Source organism: Bremia lactucae, linkage group LG10 (genome assembly GCF_004359215.1).
Source record: "Bremia lactucae strain SF5 linkage group LG10, whole genome shotgun sequence".
Taxonomy (NCBI): Eukaryota; Oomycota; class Peronosporomycetes; order Peronosporales; family Peronosporaceae; genus Bremia; species Bremia lactucae.
The window spans coordinates 2,108,817-2,135,087 of NC_090619.1; the positions used below are offsets into that span (position 1 = coordinate 2,108,817).

Consider the following 26,271-nt stretch of genomic DNA (forward strand, 5'->3'; position numbering starts at 1 on the left):
GACAATCAACCGTGAATCACAAACTCTTAGCGCCTTCCTCGATGATGAGGGAATGGTGGACTTCGAAAGTTACTCTCCATCAGAGGAGGGGGAGAAAGAGCGTCGTTCTCTCACGCCTTCTCCTCCGGATGAACGTCGGCGGGCCCCGAATCCGTTCCAGAACGTGGTGCCGCTGATGTCTTAACTGCATTGAGCAGGACACGGGACCCTGAGTCCAACATCATTACAAATCCGCTCGATGAAGAGCAAGAGCAGATAATCATCATAGAGGAAAGAGCTCGCCGTCGAGCTGCCGAGATAGCGAAAGCTAAAGCTTATAGTGAAATATAGATTCACTCCGCTTAGTGCGGACGAGCGTACCAAAGAGATAGCGGGTCATAGCTTGGCCATCTGGATCTCTGGTGACCCGGCGAGGACGCTGGAGGAGATCGCTGCCCGCGACGCTCTTCATGAGCAATACCTTACGCTGAAGGTAATGATGCAAAGCCAGTATCTGACGCGTTTGCCCGTGGGGCTTCGGTGACCTCCAAGAGGGAAATTTTGATCGTTTTATTCCTAAACGAAACTAGGAGTGAAAGCGACGTCTCCTTTGAGAACTGGGTTCACCGGGCTTGCAAACTCCGTAATATCTGGAATATCAGAGAGTCTGCAGATAGAGGTGATGTTCGTTTGGAACGGAAGCTTCGCTTCGAATTCGCTAAGCTTAAGACCAAAGACCAGTTACGTTCGGCATTTATGTCACAAAACGAAGATAGACCTAGTCGATATTTCAGTGCTTCGGTTGATCGTACAACCAAGGATCGAAGCCGCACTGAGGCTTTAGTTCCACCTAATCCCACGTTTAGTGGTGGGAAGCGTCGTTTGACGCGAGTTGACCCTGAGCTTGGCGCTCAAAAACGTCAACGGCGTACGGGCAATCTTGCCGAAGAGGTACCTCGAACTCCAAAGAGTTTTCAGAAGAGGGGTACCGTAGCCACTTCATCAGATACTGGTATTGGCCCTTACGACGACGTCGCTTTAAAAGTTTCTCCATGAAACTGAAGGTTCCCCCGCAAACATTAAGCAGCGCGGGAGGGGGCCGAAATTTCGGCGGAAGCATTTGATGCTCTACGGCACGAGGTGCAACTTCTTCGTAAGGTCCTTGCTCGGGTTGGGAGCTCTTTTGAGGCGGTTTGGGACCGTTTTTCAACGCTGGAGCGTCAGCAGCCTCGTTTCGAGGGCAGCTGGACATCCTGGTGAGCATGCAGCAATCTGCGGCACGACCGCCTGTCTCGGCACAAGCGCCTTCAAGTCCACGTGGGAAGGGTCCCGATATGGCTTAAGCAAGCCAACGTAGAACACTGGGTGTGCACGCAGCTTGCTAGGAAGGTTGAGCGTATAAGCTAGGCCTTTCTTGGCCACGACCGCAAATGGTCCAATAAAGCGCGAGCGCAATTTGGTCTTGAAGACCGCGGATACCAAGTTGGTAGGTAGATTTTTAGCGTTTAGTAAAACTCGGTCTCCGACCATATAATAATTAATACAGCTTCTGCCTTTGGCACCTGCTTTTTCTTTTAGTTTGCCTTGGCTAATAGCCATCGTACCCCTTACATGTCTTAGGACAATAAATCGCGTCGCGAGAAACTCGCTTACTTGTTTTCGAACGGTAACATGGCTGATATCAGCAAGCCTATCGGCTAATTCTCCCCCGCCAAGCCCTGAACCACGCAGTGGTATCGTTATTGAAACGCGTGGGGGATTACCCGTTGACATCGAACGGAGTATAGCCTGTAGAGGCATGTAAAGCGTTATCTAACGCAAATTCCACCAGTGGTAGCATTGAGCTCGAGCGCTTTGGTGTCTGAGCACACACGCTGCGTAAATTGTCTTCAAAGACGCGATTGACACGTTCAGTTTGACCATCGGTCTGCGGATGGTCCGCAGTGGACATATCCAATCTGGTGCCAAGCACTCGGAAAATTGATCTCCAGAACTTACCTGTGAAACGAGGGTCCCGATCAGAGACAATTGCCACTGCCAAACCATGTTGTCGAAACACGCGATCAATAAACAGCTTAGGTGTACCTTCACCATTAATGGAATCCGGCACGGCCGCTAAGTAAGCCATTTTGCTCAATCGGTCAACAAAGACCACTATGCCGGAGTTACCGGCTGAATCTATCGGTAGAACGAAAACAAAATCCATACTAATGGACTCCAGCAACTTATGGGGACGGGAAGGCTCGCCCGTGGCGCAGCAGCATGCGCCGAGGGTTTAACCCGTTGGCAATTTTCGCATATGTGAGCATATGTGCTGACCCATTTATTAAGTGTGGGCAACCAATAAATCTAGCTTACAGAGCCGTAGGTTTTTTCTCTGCCGAGATGACCACCAAGGACAGTATCGTGTGCCTCATAGAGGATTCGGTACTTCAAATCCTCATCATGAGGAACAACGACACGCGGAGGGTCCGCGATGTCTATGCAATAAAGCAACAGTTCGTTATCGGTAGAAAATCGATCTAACCTTGCACGCAAACGTGCCGGCAAATTAATACCTGAATCAGAGTTCTTTAAAGCTCATAGCAGAGCTACACACTCTTCATCCTTGGCGTAACCAAACGGATTATTCAGGAATAGGCGACAAGATAGTCGGTAAATGAGAGAGCTCATGATCCGGCCTGCGTGATAACGCATCGGCCAAACCATTCTCCTTGCTGGGCTTATACATCACCTCGAAGTTGTATTCCGCGAAAAAAATAGCCATCGGGCCATTCTCTGTGAGGGATGGGGCGACTTAGTCGCCGTGCGTAATGACGCGTGATCTGTATATATCACAAACGGCTTAGAGCCGAGCAGATGAACTCTGAATTTGACGAGAGCATACTTCATAGCAAGAAACGCTTTGTCATGAATTGGTTTTTTTTTCGCAGCTTTGAGCTGTCTAGACTCGAACGCGTTCATGCCCATCAACATCTGTTTGTAACAGAGAACTGCCAATGGCAAAATCTTATGCGTCACAGACGACACTGAAAGGCCAATTTGAGTTACTAGCACCGAAAATAATGCTTTTCGAGCAGTTAAGGATAGTCTTATTAATGCCCCGATTCTGGCACTGCCAAGAAATAAATTATGCCCCAGTTTGATCAATTTGACTAAAAAAATGAAAATTATAAAATATGCCCCAATTTGATCAATTTGATTAAAATATGTAAATTGATCAAATTGGGGCATTATTTATTTCTTGGCAGTGCCAGAATCGGGGCATGGATAAGACTATCCTTAACTGCTCGAAAAGCATTATTTTCGGTGCTAGTCCAGCACCATTCTGTATCCTTTTTAAGGAGATTAGATAATGGCCTTGCCCTATCAGCGTAATTTTCGCTATATTTGTGTAAATAATTGGCAAGGCCCAACCACTTACGCAAATCCTTTTGGTTTTATAGGAACCGGCCAATCTACTATGGCTTTTACCTTAGCGGGATCCGCTCTAAGGCCTCGCTTTCCAACGAAGCATCCTTAAAAAGGAATTTCGTCTGCGCCAAAAATGCATTCAGATGCATTGGCATACAATTTATATGTGCGCATACACTCGAGCACAGCTCACAAATAGTCTAAATGGTTTTCCATATCCGACCGAACCTGCCCCGCACGACTATGGACAAAAAATGTCATCGAAATAAGTCTGTGCATAACCTCGATGAGGGCGGAACAGTTGCGTCACTAGACGATTACATGTTCCCGGGGCGTTGGAAAGTCCTTGAGGCATAACCAACCACTTCCATAACATACCGCTGGGGTGCTAACCGCTGTAAGCGGGATATCGCTAGCTCGCATGAGCAGTTGGTAGTAACCATTGACTAAGCCCAGTGCACTTTACATTGTACATCCCACCATATTGTTCTGAAGAACATCCTTTCCAGGAATATGGGTTTGTGCTGGTATAGTGACAGCGTTAAGCTTATTGTCAGCATGTACAATGCGCCATTTACCATTTGGCTTTTCGACACACAACGTCGGTGTCGATGAAGAGATTTGCTCTCTCTTGCCATTCCAACCTCGCGCTAAGCACGGAAGAAATCTTCAATGACCTCACACTGCTCCCTTGGTAAAGGCCATTGTCTTGTGACACAATATTTGGTTCCCGGAACCAAGTCAATTTCATGACGAACACCTCTATCCGGAGGTAAAACAGATGGTGGATTATTACATACCACATCTTGAAATTCCTACATCAAGGAATAAAAGGGATCTGTAGGATCTTTAAGGATCGATGATCCATTTCGCGCACTAAGTGCAGCTTTTGAGTCATCCAGGACAGCTTCGTCTAGAAGTGACGATGAGTTTAACTCAATTGTTGGTCGAATTACCACCATCTCAGATAAGTCGCCAGCCTTTAAGGCTCGGCCACACTCATCAAAAGACATTTTATCTAGCTCTGAACGAGCATGTAACGAAGGGATTGCCGCAAGGCTAACTTCCGTCTAATTTGACATCCGACAAGGAGTTAGGTAACTTAACTTCCTTATCCAGCGAACGCTTACGTGTCGCTTCACGTGCATTAAAAAGGTTTGACCCAAAATGCCCTGGTGAACCGCCAATTGTGTCACTATTGACACTCATTCTGGTGCCACCTCGGCTGACCACACTCGGTGGACTTAGACGTGCACTCCACGTATCTCAGGGATATTGCACCCTTGGGGTCCTGGCGAACCGCCGAAAGTGTCACTTCTGACACTCAGTATGGACCGACCATACTCGGTGGACTTAAACGTGCAACTCCACGTATCTCAGGGATATTGCACCCTTGATGTTTCGGCCTTAGGCCAACAATGCTTTAAGCATTTAGTGAATCGTTATTATAACGAGGGTCACTCGACGGAGTACGTGCCGTTCCACTTTTTTCTAGTGAGTCGGGCTCAGAATGAATGTTTTTAGCATTGGAGTTTATTAACTCAGAATGTCTAAGACAAGGACAGACTCATTCAATTAAAATCAAGGACGAGACAGCGTTCTATACTGTCAATGTCCACCCAAGTTTAATGGAACTTTGGGAACAGTGACACGAGTCCCAGTCGCTAAGCGAACAGTGATTGTATCACCTTCATGCGCTGTAAGCGCCTCAACGTATTGTTGACTTCCTTCAAAGGCAATTCGTCGAGCATAATTGATGCTTCTGAGTCAATTAAAATTGACCACGGCTTATCAAAGTCCTTTACAGTCGCTTGAGCGACTAACAAGCCAGGCTTGTACTCTCGCCCCGTGCCATTAAGCACCGAGCTAATTGGGGCTAGGTTCTGTTTACTCTCACCTCCTTGAGGTTCAACAGAGCCTAGGTCTTCCCCAGTAAGGCGCCCCGCACCTACTAGGTATTGACGTTTTCCCGGACCGTACCAGATCTCTGGGATAGGTCGGAGTTGGAGCTCTTCCGAGCTTTACGCAAATTTCGAAGAGGGCAGACAGGGCAGGGCGCAAATGTTTCGTGCTTCCGCACATATCACATCTACGGATGGTCTTATGCTGCTTCACAACTTGAAGAGCCGCTTCTCCTTCCTCAACGATGCTTAAATCCATAGGTTTCGCTCTATTAGACGGAACCCATGTGCTCGAAGAGCTTGTTCGGTAAACAGGCGTGCTAACGCGAGCAGACTTAAGAAAACTCGGCGCGTAGCGCTATGGCAACTGCCTCTTCGAACGTAGCCGGATGAGATCGGAACAATTCCGTCCGGGCAACGCCCTCATTGAGACCCCCCATTAAGATGGTCACTACAATTGCTTCTTGCACCGGGTCTTGATGCATAGATGCAATAAGAGTTCTGAACTCCTGGACAAAGTCCCCTAGGGTTCTTTTGCTCTGTCGAGTCGCTAGGAGCCGTGCTCGCATGCGAAAAGCCTGATCAGGCGGTGCAAACATGCTAGTCATTTGCTGTTTTAGCGAATACCACGAGGAAAAAGCGTCGTTTATGGACGTGCTGCACGATAGTGCCCACTCCATGGCTCTACCTCCAAGTTTGGAAATGGCCATAGCCACCTTTTGCCGTTCTGTTAAGAACAAGGGGGAATCAATGGACACTTCCATCTGCTTAATCCAAAAAGGAAGATTTTCTCCTTCTTTTCCCTCAAACGTTTACACATATACAGTTAGAGGGCGAGCCCTCGGCTCTGAGTCAGGTACAGAGATGTACCGGGTTGGCATTGATGCTGCTAAATGGTCCTGTACCTGACCGATAAGGGAGGCTTCGTACCGCATGAAGGCTTCAAGCCTTGCATGCAGGACCTCTGGCCCTGGGAGATAGTAAATGTCACGTGTTCAAGCCGAAATAAGGTTTTGAGCTTGTCATAAGCGGCGCGTTGAGCTTCTGACAAATCTGGAACCTAGTCCATTTTCCTAAGAAATTAGTCATTAAAAGACTCAGGCGTAGATTGACTACGCGTGCTACCAGGTATAGCGGAGCGACCTCGCTCCTAAAGTCAGAGGAAGACTTTCAGACTCAGAGAGTCACTTAGCTCTATTGAACTAATGAGTTTAACAGCTCAGGGAGTCGCATAAGTTATTAGAGCTTAGTGAATCCTAGTTCAAAGGATATAGGGGTTCGTAGAACCAAGTGGCAACTAGTGCCCAAGGGGGTTTACCTTAGAAAGGCTTTTATCTCTTACAGATCAATGCACAAGCCTTAGGAAGGCACTTAACGCTTTAAGATCAGAAAGGGAACTGAACTTTATTAAATCATTTAAATCTAAAAACCTTACCCTACCTAGTTAAAAATAAATTTTGGCCGCCAGATTTATATCTGGCGGCGACCACATTTATTACCTATAATAAAAGGGCTTTAAGTAGCTAACTATTTAAAATTAGATAAAAGGGTATTTTACCCATAAAGTAAATGTACCACAACAACGGTCTCCAACCGATGTGTGCCCCATTACAGGCACTTCGTTACGTAAATACACCTTCAATAAAAAAATTGTTTCGTTCCGCAACAGCTTCGTTAGCCCTATATCTGCATTTTTATAAAAGAAATTGATGACACGTGAAAATAAGGAATTTTTGTTGTTGATTGCAATGGTAGAAACTTAAGAAGCTTGATAGTAATTAGATCTTAATTTTTGTTAAACTGTTTATGTTCTGGGTTGAGGGCCAATGATGCCTTTGTAATATTGGCTTGTAGTGATCCTTCCACATATACGAAGGAAAAAGGATTCCGGCGAGTGGATCCTGTAGGTCTGCCACGCGGTGTGACCAATACCGGGGTCTGAACTTTGACAGAATATTTAGAAATACGTCAATAGCATTAACAGCCAGCGTCACGAATGTGAGCTTAATCAAATACTGCACCTGAGGCAAATCGAGCAGATCTCGTTCTCGATGGTGTTAATTCTTTGCCTCATTTAGAAGCTTTTGCGTTTCATTTTTAGTGAGCGTAGACAATTCGCTTGCTCAACAAATGCGTTGAATGGCTTCGAATGAGTTTGATTCTCGTGGAAGCAATAACACGCAAACACCTTGACGACAGCATTTTAGCACGCTGCTTGATATAAAACTGCCGCGTTTCAAAGAACAAGAGTTCTGGTATCCCTACGTCTCCAACACATCTTAAATTGAGCAGAAAATTATAGGCAGAAACTCGGCAAAATAATAAAATGACACTGTTTTAAGAGAGGTCCAACAAAAGTTGTGCATTTGAACACAACGCTACCGTAGTGCGCCATTCAGCCGCGTATTAATGGAAGTGGCTCTACTTTCGAGGAAAAATGTCAATAATACGGCACTAAACACTACATAGATTGCAAGCGTGGCAACGAGCACCGCCAAAGGCTGCAGCCAAACTTGTAACGGGGTGCACCGTTACATAAGTATTATTTCCTATAAGAGGAATAATAAATATTATTTCCTATAAGAGGAATAACAAAACATATTTCCTATAAGAAGAATAATAAAAATTATTTGATATGAGAGCAAATAAATAAAGAAGTTTGAAATTATTATCTTTATTAATTTTGACTTGACTTGACTAGTTCCAATATTACCAAATTTGGAAATATTCATGCAATAAGACATTAGCTATATTGATTGGTTAATTTAAGTCTTAATCGGCCCTGGCAATCGCTATTAGATACGATTGTGCTGTGCGCAAGGAGGCGCCATACTTAGGCAGTTTTTAATATAAAAGTTCAGAAGTAGATAGGGAGATCGTTACGTAGGAAAGTTAGTATATGAATAGAGTTCTTCTTTTCTCGACTCTAAAGACTTCGTATAGACCTTTAAGCTAAAGACGCTTAGCTTCATGGAAACCTTCCTTTGTACCTTTGTGTACGTGAAGTTTCTAGGCACCTCATCTACACTGTAATCAGTGTAAGGTTAACTAGTACAGATCAGTACTAGTCAAAGGTGCCCCGTTACAAATAGTAGCAATTCGCAATTTGTTTAACGACCTGCGCACGTTCCATCCAAAATGGACAAGTTGGATGAAGAAGGAGGTAGCTTTCCAGCCCCTCAAGAAGGCTATCACGCTATGCGTGAAGGGTTTACTCTTTGAGTGGCCTTGGATGGAGAGCGATCGAACAAATGAGATCGGTCGTAGGCGAGCCAGCCGTTGACGCCATGCTGTACACTCCAGGAAGAGATGAACAGCACGCGGCCATATCCTAGTTGATGCAACACGAGCTCGACGGAGCCCGAGAGAAAGTAGCCTTGCTTCACCAGTAAGGCTCACAATAAGCGAAGGGGTTAAGAGAACAGGGTGCTCAACAATTGGAATTGTTGAGACAGCAGCATGTAAATGCTGCTAATGGGCCGACGCTTCCGCGTCGACCCGAAAGCTTAAAGATCGAAATATATAAGTTTAAGGCAGTCGAAGACGACTCCCTTTTGAGATAGTTCGTCGACTTAAACGACGCCATAGAAGCTCGTCGTATCAGTGATGATGCGACGAAAGTGAAATTGGCATTTCCAACTTAGCCGGACGCACCACATATTGGGCCTTGAGGCTCAAGCTTCACGACCCATTAGTCTTTGGGTCGTATGAGGTCTTTAAGACCCGGCTCAGACAAACATTTGAGCCGCCACGTGTCGAATTCAAGGCACGAGCTGAGCTCATGGATTTGAAGCAGGGCAAGCGTGACATTCACTCTTATGCCCAACATACACAATACTCGGTCAATTGTATCTAGTCATCCAATTGATGAAAAAAAGTGTGTTTATCAAAGGTCTTGCAGACGGCTCTGTTAAGACCCACCTGCTCCGGCTCGAATTAGAGTCGATCGACCAAGCGATCTCTGAAGCGGAACAGGGGGATTTCAGCCTGAATCAAGCTTTTGTCCACTTGGGTGCCTATTGTCCACCGAGACGACAAAAAAACGAAAAAAAGGTGGTCCAAAACCCTAGATCTCTCGTATATAGAGAGCGAGAAACTCTGCTCTTCAAGTTACAAACGGTTACAAAAAACTAATCTTTGTCAAAAGACGGGCCACTACGGCCATGAGTGTAGTGCCCCACGGCCACTGCCGAAAACCACTGAGCGGAAAGACCGACCTCTCGCTAGGAACTGCGGAGGACGCGTATCCGACGCCGTTCCGAATTCGCAACGGCGAGGCGGATCTAAATAAAAAACCAATAGGCTCAGGATGTGTGCAGCGCCGTACTGATCCAGCAACGCCAAAAGAATTTGCAGGCCTTTTGACGAAAGTTGCTCCTCACACACAACAGTGTGTGTAATTGTCCCAAGGGATGAGGTTAACCTCATCACCCTGAAAATAAAAAAGTTAAAGAAATTGCCGCTGAAGTATCTTGTCGAATGTGGGGCGTCGAACACTTTTAATGAATTCCAATCGCTAGAAGACTGCAGACTCAAATTATTGAGCGCGATTTCCCTCTAACGAGGATGACAGTGCGCCTAGCAATTGAGACACGTTAAGAGGTAAACATTGCGATGATGATTTCATCGTACTTGATTTGGATGACAAATTTTATGTCATATTAGGATAACCATGGCTCAGAAAGTACGAGCCATGTATAAATTGGCAGCATCAAGCCGTGACTATTTCTGCTTCTTGTTCATCAGATGGCCAACCGATGAACGTCTAGGAGCGTCCACAAGGGTGTGGATGTTGTACGAGTGAGTGCGATGGCCTCAATTGTGAGTCTGTCGTTTGCATGACTGCACAAGACCTCAGTGTGAATACCGAAAACATTGTGGAGTAGGATCCCGAAGGCTGTGCTCAAGCACAGACAGCGTCGAAGTTCGACCACCCGAATAAGTTTAGTGGTACAAAACAAGGATGCTTACTTGATAATCAACATCCAAGAAAATTTAAAACACCCGTCTATAAGAGACAGTGCAAAAGTCCTAGACCGACTGGAGGGTCGATCATGGAGGAATTCGTTGTGGTAGCGCAACCAAAGCTAGAAGCAGTTTGGGAAAACTCCTCAAAAAATTTCTGTGCGAACAAGTCCCCAAAACCTGTTGTCAAACGTTTCTAGATACCTTCAAAAATAAGTTCCAAAGAAAAAACGGAGACAATAAATCTCTTAGTAAACAATGGATCAAGTGTAGGCGCTTATACACATGATCTAATAGCGCTCCAGAGTTAACTTCGGAGATAAATGAATTGCCAACGCTTCAACCGAAACGGTTCTTGCGTGATCTGCGTAGTGGAAAAGTCAAGCAGATCTGCGCACTTGTCACCGATGACAAGTACGTGGCTGATATTCCGTCGGCAATAGTATTCCCTGAGAACGAACGGTTTTTCAGCGGCTCGTCGACGGACGAAAGTGTCCTCGATTAAAAGACTCGGATTAAACGTTTTATGTCCCAATCCTGGGATTCATTGAAGACAAACTCTTTATATAAGAATTTAATAGTTTTTAAGGATGTATTTCTGAATCAGTACCGTGTAAGTTGCCTAAGGAAAAAGGCACTCGACAAGAAATTGACATAATCCCACGTTCGAAATGCTGTGTCATGAAGCAATGGACATTGCCTCGTGAACAAGTATTAGCAATCGACAAATTCTTTACCAATCGCTTAGCAGCGAACCATGTGAGGAAGTCAACTTCCGTACATAGCTCTCCGACCTTCTCTGTGCTCAAATTAACAGGAGGGTGGCAGATTGTGCATGCTTTTAAAAAACTGAACGCGGCTCAAACGCCGATACGAAAAAACACTAATCATTGATGGTATGTCAAAGAGTACTATCTTTTAGCAAATGAATCTGATGGATGGATTTTATCATATCCTTTTCCTTGAACTGGATATCCCGTTCACAGCAGTAAGCACCCTAAGTGCGATGCTGTGGGCGTTACTTGTCATGCCACAGGGACTTAGTAATGCCCCTGCCACATTTGACAAATGTTTAGCCAATCTGTTGAGATCGGTGCGAGATTTCTCGCACCACGTTATGTTTATAATGCCTTCATTAATAGCAGAACCATGTCTGAAAAGTCGGACGTTTAAGTACATCGTACCCATGTCCGAAAGGTTCTTACACTTATGCGTAGGCACAAGTTGTATGCAAATTTCTAGAAATGTATATTCGCTGCAAGCGAAATACCACTTCTTGGGTGCATCGTGGGTAAACACGGTGTACGCCCGGATCCAGAAAGATCAAGGCGATCACCGATTTGCCTGTGCCAGTCGATGTAAAGAAACTCGAAAGTTCCTCGGCTTAGCGGCGTACCTGCACAAGTACTCACGCAATTATGCCGAAATGACAGTACACATTTCTTCTTTGTTGAAAAACGATAAAGTGGTCATGGAACGCTGATTGTCAGCGTTCCTTTGAGGGTATCAAGCAAAGCTTGATGCAATCGCCAATCCTGTCGATTGCAGACCAAGACCGACCATTTTTTGTGGTCTATGACGCCAGCGGTTCTGTGCGTTAGTACAGACGACGCGCTCTGCCCGTATGTTCTCAATCGCGTCAGCTTCAATTAGCTAAATGCAACTATCCAGCGCCTGCAAGGAACTCATTGCCACGAAATACGCACTGGCTAAGATTAAGGTCTATCTTTGGGAGATAGACCGTTCATTGTATATGCGGACCATGCGTCTTTACGCACAGCCGTAAACAGTCCACACCTCTCGAAAAGAACGGCTAGTTGGCCGTATTTCTTTGCGAAGTATAAATTTTCCGTGAAGTATAAACGAGGACGACTTAACGTCGTCGCTTATAGCCTTCCGCGCCGGCCCGATTTTGAGCCGGCTGCGCAAATCGACGGCGACTATAAAGCCACTGTTGCAACAATAAGTGTTCCGTCGTCAATATTACTCGGCGACGTTAGAAAAGCCTATCAAGAAAATAAGCGCTTAAAGGTTTGATGGATTAACTTTAAAGTTCATCCCAACAATCCTTAAAAGGATTGTCGAAATTGTATAGATGCTCAACAGATCGATACATAACACGCAATAGGTAACTGTATTAAACAGCCATTTCTGCCGACACACCTAAATTCGTCATCCCCGCCAACAATGATTTGCGGTTACGCATCATGTATGAGTGCCACGATGCACCAATAAGTGGTCATCATGGACGTGAGAAGACCTATCTCACGATAAGTCGCGACTTCTACTGGACACACCAGTATAATTTCGTCCGCAATTACATACTTGCTCGCGAAGTTTGTCAACGGGTGAACCCCGGTGCTTCATCCCATTCTCCGTTTCATCCTCTGCCTGTACCAGCAGAGTGTTGGCGGTCTGTATTCATAGGCTTCGTCTTCGGATTTTCCGACGACGAATATAAGAACAATGGTATGCTAATCGTTTCAGCAAAATGCTAGAACGACAATACTCTCAATAATGAAGAGAATGATATCTCCGCAGTGCGAGCCGGTCACACTGAAAAAAACTATATAACCGAGTCAGCAGGTGATTTCCTGTCGGCTAGAGAAGCAGTGGTCCGTTTCGTACACGTGTCCATCGCTGATACGGAGGACCGACAGAAACGGAATTCTGACATAAATGGAAGAGCAAACATACTTTCCTTTAATGTCAACGACCTAGTCCTACTGATTGCGGTAAACCTACCAAAACATGTAGTGACGAATGTAGGCAGTAATAAATTACTGCCCAGGTTTATCGGCCAATTTCGTGTACTACATCGCCCAGGAAATGCGTAAACGATCGATCTGCCTCGTAGAATGCGTACGCATCCTGCGTTTTATGTTCGACGTCTCCGCCCGGACCGACAGTACGAGGCTTCTTCCGGTTCCAGATTCCACCGGAACGATCTAGGGCATCCGCTAAAGCCTGATGGCTCCGAGCTAAAACCTAATTGTCTCGAAACAAAGTCTGATTCACTAAAACCGGACGATCCACTCTTTCCTCCAAGGAGGAAATCTTCTGGCGAGCTGTTACCAGCTCGTTTTGAAGGGACTAAAGTGTCCTCTCGTTCGCCAGTTGATCAGTCGCAACCTGCGCGCAGTTTCTCAGCTGTCCACGAGAAATATTTTCAACCGTCACCGCTATCTCGCTGCGACGGGATCGCTGTGATCAATATCCTCTCTCAAAAATAAAGGGTGTGAATCAAATCACGATGTTGATTCGGGCTCGTCAGTCGAGGCGAACCCGATTTTTCCTCCCCTTCCACAACCATTGACAGATTTGAGTGGTGAGAAGCGTTTTCTGTTGAACGCCTCTCGAACCACCATGAGGTAAAGGGGTTCGAACGAGTTGTCTCGTTGATTGGCGAGGGTATCCACCCTCACATGATAGTTGGCAACCTCGTTCTCAACTGATGTTGGACGTTTCGGGTCTCGTATTGCAGTACGACGAGACCCATCCACCTCGACCAAAGGTTCATTGCAAAACGACTCATAAAGGATTGGAGATTCTCAATCCCTTGACGCATATCGTAAGAGATGAGCGTCCTCTAATGAGGATCTTTGAGTGAATATGCTTCCTTAGGGGCATGGCCTGCACCAAAAGAGTGATCATCGCCTACGGAGTCATTATCATATGACTCCCCACCAAATAGGTCCGATGAGTCGAACAACCTCGTCATCACCTCTCTGGTTGTCACATTAGAACCCAATGGTGTAATGGAGTCTGCTCCGGGTGACCCGGCGGCCTTCACAATAGCCACTGAGCGGGCGATGACGGTGACTTGGACCAGTCACCTACAATTGGATTAGCTGGTGACTTGCCACCGTCATCTTCAATGGCATCAACAGATGACATATTCCAGTCACCTTCAATTGGAGTCGGAGGTAACTTCTTCCCCGGAGTAGACGCATGAGCGTCTACTGAAACATTTGCACTACTAACAGCTGCACTGATCCAGCTCTTAGCGGCCTCACGAGCGACGCGCGAGGGTTTCTACGCAATTAAAACAAAAGTTAATAATGCAATAAAATTGAAATCTTAAATAAGAAACCAATAATTCAAAATTACAATGAAAGACATAATAGTATTTCCTGCCACCGTACATCAGTCACTATAGTGACTGTTGGTTAAGGGGGAGGTGATGTAACGGGGTGTCCAGTTACATAAGTTTTATTTCTATAAGAGGCAAAATAATATATTTACCATGAGAGCAATATAAATAAAGATATAGCCACACCACCTTCCCGACTTTATTGAATAAAAACGTATTATAAATTATTTTCACTGTATGGGTCATCCACTGCATCCAAAATCAACAGTTATTCTTTCAAAATCGTCTTAAGATATATTTTTTGGCCTTTGGACCATCACCCCCTAAAATATATTAGGGAATCGCCATAGCCACACACTCTAATTATCTACATGAGAGTAGGGTAGTGGGTGTGACTGCCCCCAAGCACATCAGAACCCTGTATTCTCGTTTTACTTTAATTCTACTAATTTTTGCGGAAGTGCATGCTTACCTTTCAAATAGGCGAATCTTAGTGCTCTTTGTTTGTACCCACCATAAGCGCAAGCAAGCCAAAATTTTCTTATGTTCCAGGCTTTGTCGGCTTTCGCTGCACAGTTCTCCCTCTGATGATTAATAGCCTCGGCGACAAACCTATCTATAAGTTATAGGATTTTATTAGTTATCGGAGTAAGCTGCAACAGTGTCATGCAACGACCACGGTAAACGTTCAAAATCTATTAGTTAGCAAGAGGTATAAGATTTCGGGTGAAAATTATCAGTGAAAATATAATTGTATGAGGTTTTTATTCAATACAGCGGGGAGGGTGTGGCTTTACCAAAAGGGGTGTGTGGCTATACCGGTTCCCTATATTAATACAGTTTTACTTTTCTCTATTCTAAAGCCTTACTTAAGACCTTTAAACAACGAAGCTGTTGCGAAACGAAGGAATTTATTTACTGAAGGTGCATTTACATAATGAAGTGCTGATGGCTCGCTGGTTCAGCTTTGTCATACGTTTACCAAAAAGGTGAGGTACATATACCGGCACAAAAAGATAATTACGATAATCTCTTTATTATTTTTAAAAGAGGTACAAGAAGCGTCAACAACTGAAGAAGCATAGCGCCACGCAGCGCGGAGCTACCGCTAACAAGATATTTTAAACCTGAAAGAGCGTTAACCCTACCGTCGCTAAAACACTGCGTCTACTTTTATTGCAGGGGCTTGCCGTTGTACATACTCTTAGAGTAATCAGGAAACCGGATGAATGGCGGATATACATTGTAACCATTTCCATCCGAATACACGTCCTTGAAAGCCATGGATTCGTCAGGCTTGCCGGCAGCCTTTGCTTCTTTAGTCGCCTTCACAACTTCAGCGCGTACCTTCTTCTCTAATTCCTTAATCTCGTCTGCCGTGGCAAGCTCAGCCTCAATCATGCGCTTTTTCGTCATCTCAATGGGATCACGCGAAGCACGCATTTGCGAGATCTCGTCCCGGTTACGGTACGTAACACCAGGGTCCGACATGGAATGACCGTGGTAACGGTAAGTATTCATTTCCACAAAAATTGGTCCATTTCCCGCGCCACACCACTGCTTCAGAAATCTCGTGCACTCACGAACAGCAAGCACGTCGTTTCCGTCGCACTTAATACCGGGAATCTTGTTGCCCATGGTATAGTAATCAGTGTTGTACGAGGAGCGCTGAGTGGACGTGCCCATGCCGTATTGATTGTTTTCAATGCAAAAAATGACGGGTAATTTCCACAGCGAGGCCATGTTGGCAGCTTCAAACACCTGACCTTGGTTTGAGGCACCATCACCAAACATTGTAATAGCGCAAGGCATGGGGCCATCCCCTTTGTGGTTGTACTTGCTGGCAAATGCCAGACCTGCACCTACGGGCACCTGGGCGCCTACAATGCCTTGGCCACCGTAAAAGTTATTTTCTTTTTTGTAAAAGTGCATCGAGCCACCTTTGCCGCCAGTAGCGCCTGTCGACATGCCAAACAGCTCGGCTAAAATGTCCTTCACTTCGCCACCACGAGCAAGCATGATGCAGTGATTACGGTACGAGGTAATCCACGAATCCGTACGATCAAGTGCGGCCTCAACGCCTGTGGCCACGGCCTCTTGACCATCGTAGAGATGGCAAAAGCCACGAATGGTGCGAGCCTTGTACTCATTGTCGTTCGTGATTTCCATGCGGCGCATCGTGTACATTAGCTGGTAAAAGTCAAGCATCTCTTCACGATTAGTTACGGCAAATTTGGGCGGACCTTGCTCCAGACCTGCCATCAACGTGAAAGGAATATCACTCTGTGTCCGAGGACAATTTGTGGCACATAAATCGAAACACCGACGTACGGTGAAGCTCAAATGGCACGGGAAGGTCAAACTTGACTTCTCCGGAAGCATTCGCGGCGGCAGTAAACTTTCGGTTAGAAGGAGTCACCGAGCGGGCCAGTGCGGCAGTTGAGCGACGCAGCATCATCATCTCCGCAGTTGAAAGAAGGAGGATATAGATATTGGTATATCGCCACAGCCGCAGAAGTGGGAATTCGGTTAGATGCGATTGCTATGCACCCTCGACCAATCACGTCATCTCTCCGACATGGTGAATTTAAAGCTTCTATTAGCAAAACGCTTAAGTAAAAGCTCGATCTTCGACTAATTTCACATATATTCGTGCATAGTTTGAATCAACAAATCCCGATGACCTCCACCAAGCGGAAAGCCGAAGCCGTACAGGCTTCAGCATCAAGTACCAAACGCCGCAAGTGCCCATATTTAGACACGGTAAATCACCAGCTATTGGACTTTGACTTCGAAAAGGTTTGTTCGATCAGTCTATCCGACCAAAACGTCTACGCTTGCCTTGTGTGTGGCAAATACTTTCAAGGCCGCGGCCGCAACACGCACGCATTCACGCACTCGGTGCAAAGTAGCCACCACGTGTTTATAAATCTACAAACCGACCATATTTACTGCTTACCGGAAAATTATGAGGTTGTGGACAACACACTGAAACCCGTACAAGATGCGTTACGGCCAACCTTTGAGGCCTCTCAAATTGCTCAGCTTGACCAGAATCGTATTCTCGCACAAGATGCATTTGGAGTCTCGTATCTACCAGGCTTTATTGGCCTTAACAACTTAAGGCATACGGACTACATTAACGTAGTGGTGCAGGCGCTAGCACACGTGCCACCTCTGCGAGATTTTTTTTTGGTTAATAAAATGAATAAGGTCAAGTCAAAGCTCGTGCTACGCTTTGGGGAGCTACTGCGAAAAATGTGGAGTCCACATAATTTTAAAAACACGGTTGAAATCTGCCGCGGGTATTGAGATTTCTATTGATAGACTGATGAGGCTTGTTATGTTATGGTTTTAAAGATAAGTCCGCATGAGTTAGTGCAAGAGATTTCTGTGATTAGCAAGAAACGATTTCATGTCGGAAGGCAAAGTGAAAGCGTCGAGCTTCTGGCGTGGATGTTAAATGAGCTGCATAAGGTGCGTTTGTCTTTTTATTACTGTATACATAGCTCTGGCTCCTTAAATATCAAATGCTGAAATGTCGCAGGACCTTGGTGGGACGCAGAAGCCACAAAGTAGCATTATACTCAAATGCTTTCAGGGTCTTGTGGAGGTCACAACAGATGACGAAACAAAGGCTGCATCATCAGAGCTCGCAGAACGCGGATCGGCTGTCACAAAGAAAGTGTCACCATTCTTGTAAGCTGTTAGTAGCATCAAATTTATGAGGCAATTCTAGCAATCACCGTCATGGTTTATATGCAGAATGATGGCTTTGGATTTACCCTCGACGCCTCTGTTTAAGGATTCTCAGGGCGGCAATATTATTCCTCAGGTGAGCATATCTTAAATTATACATTTTAAAAATGAAAATGAAGGACACTTTGTGGTGAATTAGATCCCGCTGTTTACGGTTCTCGAAAAATACAATGGCCACCAAGTAACGTACGTTCTCCAAGACTCTCATCGATTGAAGAAGACTTATCGGATCAACTCGCTGCCACCGTATCTGATCTTTCACGTTAAGCGATTTACGCGAAACAACTTTTTTATCGAAAAGAATCCGACAATTGTTAATTTTCCAGTCAAAAACTTGGAATTGCGAGACTATCTTAAGCTAGATCAGAGCCTTCCACCTGAGGAAGATCTTCGCGAAAAATCGATTTTAGAGCTGCGAGCTCTTTTGCAAGAGCACAATCAATCAGCTAAGGTGCGCTTGCTGTGTTGATCTTAGCACCTAATAATGAAATTTTAATTTTTTTCTCATAATGTACCTACAGGATTGTGTTGAAAAAGCCGACTTGATTGCCAAGATCTTGCAGGTCGCGCAACCATGTACTAAGTACGTTTAAATGATTGCTATGCTTTTAATTGCAGAAAGCTTATGAGTTATATTTCGTATCGATAGGTACAATTTGGTTGCCAATGTTTGCCACGACAGCCCAGTGGCTACAGGCCAAAAGGCAGCGCAAACGAACCCCTTGACAGAAGGCAGCTATCGCGTCCACGTCCAAAATAGAGTAACTGTCTGGAACATCTTTTAAGCAAAATTGACAGAAAAACTAAGTCCTGTATTTTTCTGCGTTATTTGGCGTAGGCAACCGATCAATGGTACGAAATCCAAGACCTACACGTCCAGGAAACAATGCCACAGCTTATTGGCGTATCTGAGTCGTATTTGATGGTCTACGAGCGGAAGCAATAATTTTGGTACATGCTATCACACTGCAGAAACCCCGAATCGTTCATTCCATGCAATCAGGTCCTCAATCTTTTTTAAGGAGACGCTCGGACGAACCCGCGTGAGTGCCACTTGAAAGTCAGACGCATTTATTCGTCGCACATCTTCAGCCTTCACGTTGGCTATAACCGCTCCAAGGTCTCGGATTGGGCCCAAAGCTGCGTCCTTGCATACGGCCTTCAGGTCGCTTCCTGAGTATCCATTCGTTGCTTTTACAATGTGTTGAAAATCTTTTGCTGACAACGAGCATTTCTGACTACTAAGTAAATGTTTAATGAGCCCTTCACGAGAAGTGGCATCCGGAAGCGGCACTATCCGACATACAATCGACGATGACCACCGTGTACATTTGGTAGCTCTTTATAAATGTGGGTGACGTACCGTAGATGCGCTTTTCTAAGCGGCGAATTATAGCTTCATCGAGCTCTTGTGGAAGATTCGTTGCTCCCATGACAAGTATTCGATCTTCTTGAGAGGATGCAGCTCCATCGAGCTCGGTAAAAAACTGCAATACCAGCAGAGGATCAGCTTCAGAAATCATGTTCTATGCTTTGTATCGAACCTGGTTCTTAATTCTTCTACTTGCATCGTTTTCAGACGCCGACCTCGTCGACAGCAAAGCATCGACCTCATCCATAAATACAACTGATGGCTGCAATTCACGAGCCATCTCAAAGAGGGCTCTGACAAGTTTTTCCCCTTCACCCACCCACTTGGACGTTAAAGTCGATGCAGAGATGCTGCAGCAAATTGCAAATAGTAAACTTTAGGCAAGCTCAAAAATGCAGAGCCCTGAAAAGTGCACATACTTAAAAAATGTTGCTTTGGCCTCTGTTGCGACAGCTTTTGCAAGCAACGTTTTTCCTAGACCCAGTGAATTAAAGTGAAGTTACTCAACGTAAACGTCTAATCATGGGGCATGCAATGTCGATACCTGTACCGGGTGGTCCAAAAAGCAGCACTCCTCGAGGCGGCGCCCGTAATCCTGTGAATAAGTCTGGACGTAATGTAGGCAAAATGACAGCTTCCTACCAGCACACGAAACAACCACCATGTCAAACGGAATGACAGTAGGTAAGCATGTTTTGGACCTGCAAAATCTGCTTTGCAACTTTAAGCCCAGCAATATCAGTCCAATGCACTCCAGGCGACTTGTCCAGCACCTCGTCTAAGATCGCATGAGCGTGTTGTGTATGCTGCTTTGTAAATATTGCTCTCTATTGCCGAAGCAGAACCAAAAGTCAGCAATCTACTTGGACGTGCCATCTGCACTCGACTGACCTGACGACCACTATTAGATCTCTCCTTTGCACGACCTGTCTTCACACAAAATATTTTTGTCAATACCAAGGCTATTTAATTTTAAACATTATAATAAACCTGAGGCTGGTTCTTAATCGACTTCTTTGCCATTCTTTCCTTAAGATACTCAGCACGAAGCATGAATTCATTAATCTTGGCACGCATCTTTACCTTGGCATCATCGTCGGGCAGCTCTGAGCTCAAACAAACACAATGTTCAGGTCGAGCGTTGATAGGCGGCTATACGTACGTGCCAGATGTGTCATCATCTTCTCAATGCCCGAAGCGTAAAGATCTACTGCATCTGCATAATTCTCCAGCTTGTCAGCCGCTACGGCTTCCATAATGGTTTTCTGGATTGCGTCCTCAGGACGACGACCAGGCCACAGATGCATAACTTTTTCCAAAATGATAATATGGCTTTCAAATAATTTAATCCAATCATTAGTTAGTTCTGCCATCGTATCTCCTAATGGACAGGCTTCGAATTTCGCAATAATGCTAAGGCGCGCTATTACGCAAGTCACACGCGCTGTAGTCCCCTCTCGTTGTAATGGCGTGCGCTTTGCTACAATTAATGGTTCGATCAACTTTTTGCAAGTCTGCACTTGCCTTGCTAAAATTCTAATTTAGCACAAAATACCGATTACGTGCAGGCAATCAGGTGCGCGCCGGTATGGCGCTTGAGATCGACGGCAAGGTCTACCGTGTGGGCAAAAACCAATTCGTGAAGCCTGGAAAGGGTGGAGCTTACGTTCAGGTTTGCCTGGATGCAGCATTTTAAGTTTGACATGGGTCTCATGAAGCGTGCTGCAGGCGGAGCTAAAGGAGATCAAGACTGGATCCAAAATAAATCGCCGTTTCCGAGCTGCAGAAACAGTGAACAAGGCACCATTAGGTCCGGATGAACTTTTTCAATTTCTGTACTATACTGGCGATCGCCTGGTTATTATGCATTGTGGAACTTTTGAACAGGTTGCAGTGTTTTGATTTTTGTCGATGCTAATTAAAGAGTAACTAGTGGTAATGTGGGCAGATGGAGATCCCTCGCGACCTATTTTCAGGGCGAAAGCTGGACTTTCTCCAGGAAGGCATGACGCTGTCACTGCAAATTATTAAGAATGAGGTGTTGTGGGCAAATATGCCAGAGTTTGTGACTCTTCAAGTCAGCGTACGTACAGTGCCTATTCCTGATTTTCTTGCATCTTTGAATACTTAAGTCTTGATCTCGGTTCTTTCTTAGAAAACCACTCCGAAGGGCGTGGCAGACACAGCTTTAAGCGTCAAGAATGCTACGTTAGAGAACGGTGCCGTAGTTAAGGTGCCGCTCTTTATCGATATCGGCAATAAGATTAAGGTTTCTACGGAGGATGGTGCTTATGTTGACAAGCTGTAGAGCTCAACTGAGTACTGTAAGCAATAATTGCTGCCTTAAATTGGCTCACGGGCAGACGTGGCTGGCGATAGGGCCTTGTTCACATCTTAAAATGTGTTCAGTGATTCTAGACGTGGCATAGTACCCAAATTATTGTCGTTTGTAATGCCTCCTTTACAAATTAACTTTAAAGAGATATATTAATTCTAGGCTGTTGGTACTGTACCTTAATTTACCGTAGCGGGTTCATTTTGTGTCTGTTCATTCGCGGTGTATAATCGAGGCAAATCGACTTCGATACTGATCGCACAGCTGCAAGCTTCAATCAGCGTAAGACAACTCTTATTGCTTCATTTGTCGAATTCCCCTCTTTGCGAAGCTCTCACCTTATAATGGCCAATATGACAGAAGTAGTTTCCCGGCCCCAGGACAAACTCAAGCACCACCTCATAGACGACTGCCCGCATGCCGTGGCGTTAACTATGATTCAGCGCCACCGCAACAACCGGCAACGCTTTGATTCGGCCGATTACGAGATGTCGAAATACGGTTCCAGCTCGTGCGCTGGATGCTCATGCAACAAGGGCGCGCCGTTGGATGGAAATGACTTTGAAAGTGAACCAGAGCCTGGCTCAACCAATTGTTATAAGCAGCTTCGATGTTTGCGTCTGCAGCGCTTTGACTCTGCTGACTGGGTACTGCAGACACAATGCACGCAGCAGAGTCTTTTAAAGGGCCATTTGACGACTAACATGGCGCAAAAGCTAATTGATCGACATGCGCTAAAAAGGTGTGCCTTTGTAGGCCCAGTTGCCGTGAGGAATACTGGACACAGCGCAATTTTATAGCAAAGGACATGTCATACAAATGGCATCTGTGCAGTATGTATTTAAGTAATGTGCTGTATCATCTACAATGTTGAAGTGTCGGCATGGACACGCGAACAAGATTTTCGGCACATGTCACCGGCACACAACTTTACACAATTTTAAACAATAGAAAGTATGTTGTTTCGTTGACTCGTGACCTTTTTTACCTAATACCTTGATAGCGCTGCAAATACTACTAAAATATACATAAAGTACAAATTAATAATTTGTCTCCGTCAATGTTGACCAAAGTACTAGCACTTAAAACTTAGAATTTATAATAAACCTTATTTATTGCTGTGAGATCAAGAGCTTATGAATCATCTACGGGGTTAACCAAAAATTTCCTTCTTAAGATATTCTTAAATTTCTTAAGAAGGTCTAATTTCATAAGGATACAGCATCTACGTGATTTGATGCTAACAATCAAAAATTCTTGGTTTGCACATTTTTACATAAAAGGGATTACATAAATTGTAGAGCATATTTCTTTATACGCTGCACTACATCCTCAATAAACTACTTGTTTACCACGAGCATTAACTACTCGCACTCGCACTCGCCACACTGAGGCTCAAATCTGCACATGTTGCGGCCGCGTATGTGTCTACCCTCCCTGAAAGATCGCAACCGGTCGCAAAAGTGCGACTTCTTCCTTATCTTTAATGTCCTGGTCCTTAATGCCGCTGTGACTAGATTTCAAACAGCATCATCTAGTGTGAACAACACGGCTCCAGCAGTTTCAAAATCGCTGCCATAATGGCAATGTCGATTCCGACTATTGGCCTCGGTTTCATCATAAAAATCCTTGTCAATATCGCTATTCTTTTGACATGTCGATGCCGAGTCTTCTTGCCCCTGCTGAAGCGCCATTGCGCGATTGTGCGAAAGCTTCCGAGCTTGCTGAGCCAGGCCATTCGCGTAATTAGCCGCAATTATAATATTCTTCGCACGAGCCATGGCCCCTTCGAATCCTTCATTATCATCGCGATTGCTCTCGGTATTTCCATGAATACAGGAGTGGGCAGTATGCATCGGTCCGAATGCGAAGGGTCGTCTCTTCATCGAAAAAGTGGGCGAGCCCGAGGAACTCGACGTAGTCGACTCGTCGTCCGTGTGGTTGTCAATATCATCCGACCCATCCTCAGGCTGTCTTTCAGTGTTGCCCATGCGCGATTGATGCAAGCGAAAGGCTTCGATTGAGATGGCCAAATCTGCGGGACTGCCTCGGCGTTTGGCTGAGAACAGGGCTTTGTTGCGCATGACAAGACCGTCACTAAACGAACGGCCTGGAAAATTTGCCTTTGGCACGCCCATAGCTGAATTCGCCGTAGCACCTTCACAGGACCCTGATGAGAAGGCCTTATACTCAATCAGTCGACAACGCACAGGGTCAAGAAGATCGTCATAGGACCGACGCTTGGTGATTTCTTGCTCTGTGTCACGGGTAGACACCGAAAAGCTCTGCGCTCGACCAAGTATGCGATTTTTATCGTCCAATAGCCAATTTGTGCTCTTGGAACTCAAGGATGGAGCTCGAGACTGCTCCAAACTGCTCTTATTGTAACGCGACAATTCGCGTGCTTTTATAACACAGGCAGTACAAACTCGAAGCTGTCGCTCACCAATTTCCGGCACATGGGTACTACGGACTGAGCTACACGAGCTGCAGCAAACATCCCCACACTTCAAGCAATTATACCGGCGACGACGTACACAAAACTTTTTCGAGCAGATCCGGCAGTGATCTTGTTCGCCCATGGGAACCACATTTTGAGGAAGGACAATCTCTTCCCGACCTACACGAAAGCTCTCCGTGTACTTTAGAATCCCGTTAATGCACTTTTCAACGTGCGATTGTATGGCCGAGTTCGCCACCCACGCAGGAAGGTCCCCATTCTTGTCAAAATTGCACGTATACGTCATCCGCAGCTCACCCGAGCGCTTGGTCGAGTGGTACATGAAACCAATTAGTGGCACAAGGTCGCGTGTGTACTTCGGCGACTCAGCAAATGCTGAGAGTCCGACAGGTGTATCGATGGATTCCATGATTCGAAAAGCCGTTCGCTGTCCCTGCACGTCCTCAATCATGTCGACATATTCGAGCATTAAAAGGTCGCGATCTTTAGCGAATGGACCGGAGCTCTTAAAAGCGGCCCATTTGAGCGCAACGTGACGGTGGGGTGCCGCTGGAGTGGGCATAATGATATTGTGAACCACGGCGCCATCGACAAAATCGGATGACAGCATGGCCATCATCTGCTTAAACGACGCCGTTGTTGGCGTAATGAGTGAGGCAGCTACGTCTTCGATATTACAGGTAAATCTACTAACGGCGTGGACATTACACGGTACATTTGTTGCAGCATCGGCACGAAAAAGAGAGACCCCGTGCTTCTCGTGTACGAGCTCCCAGGGAATTCCACCAAGCAAGTCCGTGGCTTCCAAAAGACTTGTAATCATTCGCTTGGCCAGCGTTGCGAGTCGTTCACACTCTTTAACGCATATTAATTCAGATTCCTTAGGATTGTCTCTTTCGTCCGTGTTGGCTTTGGTGACGGAACCCGAGTTCTTAGCAAGTACTGATCCAGTCGACGGACAGTACTCGGTCATAGTGGTAATGTATTTAAGATTGCAACTGCTGTGTATTGTCTAGATGGGACTAAATGGAAAAGGCATGTAGAGTATTTCTTGAACTGCGACGTCCGCGTTGGAGCTCAAAAGCGAATCTAACTCGTTTGCGGATTCGCGCCTCTGGCGTTTCTCGTCGGACGTAACAGGTCAGTTGGCTCTACTTGACCTTTATTTAGCGCAAGTAAACGGCTAGTGAGCGGTAAATCGCTTCTATTTTGTCACTGACGTTTTTACTACTACGGCCCAGATCGTTCGGAACATCGATTAATCACGCAGACGCGTAACAATCCGCCCTCCCAGACAGCCCGTGCCCATAAACATTCAAATATAGAGCTATTGAAGGGGCACTTATTCAACGTGTAACTTATACTCTTCTCTGATTGGCCCGTACGATATAATCTGCAATGATAAAATGACTTGCGACTTCTTGTCCGAGAGCGTACTATCAACTTTGGATCCAGCCCGAAGGCTTCAGCGCATCTGTTCGTCGAATAGTGACTTAATCAGTCGACACAAGAGCTTGATTGCAGTAGCGCTATGGTAAAGTTGCGCGCGCACATAACATTTCGATTTTTTCTAATCCATCCGGACAACATTTTTGACGGCGAACTAAGAATCAACAAAAATCTCAATTGTTCGGCCTTAAAAACAGTCGTTCTGTGATCAGCCAATTTTATTGGAACATCCAGATAGTAGTCGTCTCCACCCACGCACCCCTTATTAATTCTTGAAACTGTTCAAAGCTTGAGATATGGAAAGTCAGCAGCGTGTTATGACTTGTGTGTTTCAACTCGACATGCGTTGGGAGATTTACAGTTTCCTTTCTAGCCCCAAAGGAAGGATTGGCGTTACTATTTCATTATGAAAATACATTACCTTATTCTTTGATAACTTTCTTCGATGCACTTCGGAGACTTTCCATGCATGAAAGCAGCCGTTGGTTTGCAGTGTGACATGGGCAAAAATCCTTCGACTTCTGCTTCAACAGTGCATCACAA

General features: G+C 45.4%; 7 protein-coding genes across 7 annotated transcripts; 4 read left to right on the forward strand and 3 right to left on the reverse strand.

Moving 5' to 3' along the window:
* Window positions 1-15,369: 15,369 nt before the first annotated feature.
* On the reverse strand, window positions 15,370-16,836 carry CCR75_001683 (uncharacterized protein). Its single transcript, XM_067959784.1, has 2 exons — window positions 16,684-16,836; window positions 15,370-16,607 (listed from the first exon to the last, which is right to left on the reverse strand). The coding sequence occupies exons 1-2, from the start codon at window positions 16,811-16,813 to the stop codon at window positions 15,526-15,528; spliced, it is 1,212 nt and encodes a 403-aa protein (XP_067814774.1). The 5' UTR covers window positions 16,814-16,836; the 3' UTR covers window positions 15,370-15,525.
* Window positions 16,837-17,031: 195 nt separating this feature from the next.
* On the forward strand, window positions 17,032-19,057 carry CCR75_001684 (uncharacterized protein; the record flags this gene model as incomplete). Its single annotated transcript, XM_067959785.1, has 8 exons — window positions 17,032-17,640; window positions 17,713-17,829; window positions 17,900-18,051; window positions 18,118-18,187; window positions 18,251-18,562; window positions 18,633-18,694; window positions 18,761-18,872; window positions 18,950-19,057. The coding sequence occupies 8 exons, from the start codon at window positions 17,032-17,034 to the stop codon at window positions 19,055-19,057; spliced, it is 1,542 nt and encodes a 513-aa protein (XP_067814624.1).
* Window positions 19,058-19,072: 15 nt separating this feature from the next.
* CCR75_001685 (uncharacterized protein) lies at window positions 19,073-20,790 on the reverse strand (the record flags this gene model as incomplete). Its single annotated transcript, XM_067959786.1, has 9 exons — window positions 19,073-19,404; window positions 19,475-19,598; window positions 19,656-19,833; window positions 19,903-19,957; window positions 20,034-20,121; window positions 20,185-20,310; window positions 20,375-20,413; window positions 20,474-20,589; window positions 20,646-20,790. 9 exons carry the CDS (start codon window positions 20,788-20,790, stop codon window positions 19,073-19,075), a joined length of 1,203 nt encoding a protein of 400 aa, XP_067814716.1.
* Window positions 20,791-20,893: 103 nt separating this feature from the next.
* On the forward strand, window positions 20,894-22,001 carry CCR75_001686 (uncharacterized protein; the record flags this gene model as incomplete). Its single annotated transcript, XM_067959787.1, has 5 exons — window positions 20,894-20,975; window positions 21,052-21,155; window positions 21,212-21,340; window positions 21,432-21,566; window positions 21,639-22,001. 5 exons carry the CDS (start codon window positions 20,894-20,896, stop codon window positions 21,789-21,791), a joined length of 603 nt encoding a protein of 200 aa, XP_067814714.1. The 3' UTR covers window positions 21,792-22,001.
* A 161-nt stretch (window positions 22,002-22,162) lies between these two features.
* Window positions 22,163-22,618, forward strand: CCR75_001687 (uncharacterized protein; the record flags this gene model as incomplete). The annotated part of the gene is made up of 1 exon (XM_067959788.1): window positions 22,163-22,618. One exon carries the CDS (start codon window positions 22,163-22,165, stop codon window positions 22,616-22,618), a length of 456 nt encoding a protein of 151 aa, XP_067814715.1.
* A 720-nt stretch (window positions 22,619-23,338) lies between these two features.
* On the reverse strand, window positions 23,339-25,252 carry CCR75_001688 (uncharacterized protein; the record flags this gene model as incomplete). The annotated part of the gene is made up of 1 exon (XM_067959789.1): window positions 23,339-25,252. One exon carries the CDS (start codon window positions 25,250-25,252, stop codon window positions 23,339-23,341), a length of 1,914 nt encoding a protein of 637 aa, XP_067814584.1.
* CCR75_001689 (uncharacterized protein) lies at window positions 24,888-25,857 on the forward strand (the record flags this gene model as incomplete). Its single annotated transcript, XM_067959790.1, has 2 exons — window positions 24,888-25,261; window positions 25,521-25,857. 2 exons carry the CDS (start codon window positions 24,888-24,890, stop codon window positions 25,555-25,557), a joined length of 411 nt encoding a protein of 136 aa, XP_067814619.1. The 3' UTR covers window positions 25,558-25,857.
* Between the last annotated feature and the right edge of the window lie 414 nt (window positions 25,858-26,271).